Source organism: Phytophthora parasitica (assembly GCF_000247585.1).
Source record: "Phytophthora parasitica INRA-310 unplaced genomic scaffold supercont2.23, whole genome shotgun sequence".
Classification (NCBI taxonomy): domain Eukaryota; phylum Oomycota; class Peronosporomycetes; order Peronosporales; family Peronosporaceae; genus Phytophthora; species Phytophthora nicotianae.
Window position 1 is genome coordinate 219,834 of NW_008649009.1, and position 3,189 is coordinate 223,022.

General features: G+C 43.9%; 1 protein-coding gene across 1 annotated transcript in view; it reads left to right on the plus strand.

Moving 5' to 3' along the window:
* Positions 1–2,504: 2,504 nt before the first annotated feature.
* Positions 2,505–3,189, plus strand: part of PPTG_22778 (hypothetical protein) — a gene marked incomplete at its 5' end in the record, with an annotated part of 3,175 nt that continues 2,490 nt past the window's right edge. Inside the window, one exon of the mRNA XM_008906233.1 lies at positions 2,505–3,086. Within this exon, the coding sequence (XP_008904481.1) occupies positions 2,505–3,086 (582 nt within the window). The remainder of the gene's footprint in view (positions 3,087–3,189) is intronic.

Below are 3,189 nucleotides of genomic sequence, written 5' to 3' on the forward strand. Positions count from 1 at the left end.
ATGATTTTTTTTCTGATAAAGAGGGTACATTGAGGTGGCTGGAGGAAGCACTACATCTATTGTAGTTATAACTACAAGAATGACTTTACTGCACAAAGTTATTTAAATTTTTGTGAGGTTACTCTATGGTTGCTGTGAGGTTGTGTACTCGAAGAGTATTTTATTCAGGTAAAGACTATTATTCGGGAATTCCCGATAATAAATTAGCTAGTACAGGTGCCAAAGGCCTGATCAAGAGCATCAGTTGTGATCTGAAGCATTTTGTCCGATGCGTTGGCAGCTCTCTCAGACATATTCGCGCAAATCCATTTTCATCAGACAATTCGACACTTTTGGAACCATAGCATAATACATAAAAAATCGGATAGATGGCGACTTACCACCCCTGCACGTTAATATAACTCATAGGAGCTAACTTTTATACAACACATTCTATCTAGGTAAGTAGTAATGTTTAGATAGAATGTAAGGTGCGACATCCCCATGTATTAGAGGATATGTGTAAGGCATCAGCTCTCGTATATTGTAGTGTAGCTGTGGGGGTATGCTCCACCGTCTTGGGTAACGTAGAGAATTTGCGTAAAGCGAAGAGATATCCCGAGCGCTCTAGCATTCTAGAGACATCACTATAGCCCATGCTATAAGTGTGCAATTGCTTCTACTGCGTAACACTTGGTGTTTGCGCAAGTATTACTCACATTCCTCATAATGGCGTATCCTGCTTACAAGTATGTACAACTACAAGTATTGCTCCGAAATACTACGTAATAGAAGCGATTGTACACTTAAAACAAGGCTATAGGTAGTGCCATTAGAATGTTGTATGAGCTGGTAATGATGATGGCTCCCATACTACACGTTTATTTTCATTGTAGCTCATAAAAAATGTGAACGTTTTGCCATTATTCAATTATATGACAGTGTTTTGTCTATCCTCTAACATTATGATGGTTCATGGCTTCTACAGTATTCTTTACGTGTGTTTTTGGTTTTCAATAACAACTCCCAGGACACACACTAGGCTCTGACTCCTTACCAAGAGAATTTTGAAAATCAGGGATCAAAGCCTCGCCGATTGCAGACAGATATAATTTAAATCGAAAAGCAAAATTCTATTTTAGTTACGGCTTAAATACCAAGTTTTGTATTACTTCACGGAGGTTCTTGAGGGAGAAAACAATTCATGAGCTCAGCTATAAGTTATCGATTTCACCTCATTCCCGCTTAAAGACGTCCGTGATCTGTTCACGTGTTCTTGGTGAGACCTTTGGCTTTCATCAGCGACAACATTTCTTTTTTCTGATGTTGCCTAATATTTTCAATGATAATGATCACTTTTTCTTGTAATTATCGAAAAGCTGATATCTAGCAATAGCCGAAAACTCATCACATAAAATTGCTTTAAATAGCCAAAGTTTTCACTGCCAAGAAAAACAATGCGAAATATTGTAATCTCTTTTATGCAAAACGAGAATTTTGTTCCCGCTCGGCATAGCATTCACCCTCCAGCAGCATTGTAGATCATGAAAAGTCTAGTTCAGAATTACTTTTTGCAATTTTCCATTCGTTACACTAAAATTCAATAAACCCGCTAGCAAAGCAAGGCCGCCAGAGTTTATTTAACCCGGCTTTCACATTGTACATGTGTTCGCGGTAAACGCCCGCCAACGAGGCGCGAGTTGGCTTGTGAAGCACGCCCAAAATGAACACGTACCTGGCTATGTGTTGATTTTGAGTCTGAGTAACTGTTGGACCCCGATCAATATAGATACGATCCCATAATTACTCGTACTTATTCTGGGAGATTTATCCAATAAACGCCTTATGGTTACTCCCACATGTCCCTGTTATAAGGTTTTCTTAGCACTGGAAATACAACGTGTTTCACAATGGAATATCAAAGTACTATATATATCAGGATATTAGATATCACAGGGATCATGTTTTCGGTTTCCAACGTAAAATGGTCATAATCTGCAAAGCAAGATGATCATACCGGTAATTTGCAAAGCCAAGATGATGGCCCAGACGATGCGCGACCTGCACATTTCCAAGATGTAAATTTCAACTCTCAAGTGTTAGGTGCAGCTACAGCTACTTTCACTTATCTCTTCGAATCAATAAAACACTCGACCAATACCGCATCAATGTGGACCAGCTCGATTGTTCGCAAAAAAAGATGATGACGGTACGGGATAGGTCTACGACGAGTTCTAGTGTACCAGCTGCTTGTACTAACGTCGCCCAGACAGCCGCCCAATCCCAATTCCAATCCTGCTGTCGGTTGGTCGTAAATGCGACGCACCCGTTGCATTGTTAATTCTCTACTTTACAGTAAGCATGGCCCTCCGGGGTGAGATTATCCGGACCATTATCATGGGAATACAGCTTGCTGGACAGCATGAGATTTGCCTTCACATTCTGCGTTTTTCCGCCTTGGACACAAGCCAGTTTGTTACTTTCCCAGTGTCTTACTGCAGAACCCGAGACTGAGAGGTACAAACATGGTGCTTCGAGCGGTAAAGCTGATCTTCCAAGCAGCACTGCTGCTACAGGTGCTCCAGTGTGGCGCCTCCGTGAATGGCGTCGAGGTAAATGAAAACTTTCAGAACACTGAGCTCACATCAAAGGACCAGCTGGGCACCGTTGCTCCGGCGAATATCCCGGACTCACAAGACGAGAATATTAAGAAGCAGGAAGAGCGTGGCTTCTTCGACTGGTTCGGCAATGACGATGAAACCCCGGCTCCGGCTTCGCCACCCTCAGGCGCGACCCCGGCTGCTGAAGAAACTTCGGGAGAATTTGCAACTACGACGCCGATCCCCGGCACGGCTGCACGGCCGTCCACCAGTAGTCTGATGTCAAAGTACGGTAGTATGCTAGGAGAGTTCACAAAAGACACCGAGACTGCCTCGGAAGCCGATGGAAGCACGGCGGGCGCCGGTAGCTCTGCCACTACCCCTAAGACAAAGAAGACGAAGAAGCCCGCTGCCGCAGTGACCTCCACATCGTCTTCAGCCAGTACCTCTGGCAGCGATGCAGCTGAAACTACACCGAAGAGGAAAAAGAAGACAAAAAAACCTGTGGTGGCTGCCTCCGCGTCTACGTCCGCGTCAGGGGGCGAAGAGAGCGAAGATATCGAAGACAGCGGTTCTGGAAGTGACGCGCCCCCCAAGAAGAAGAAGACTA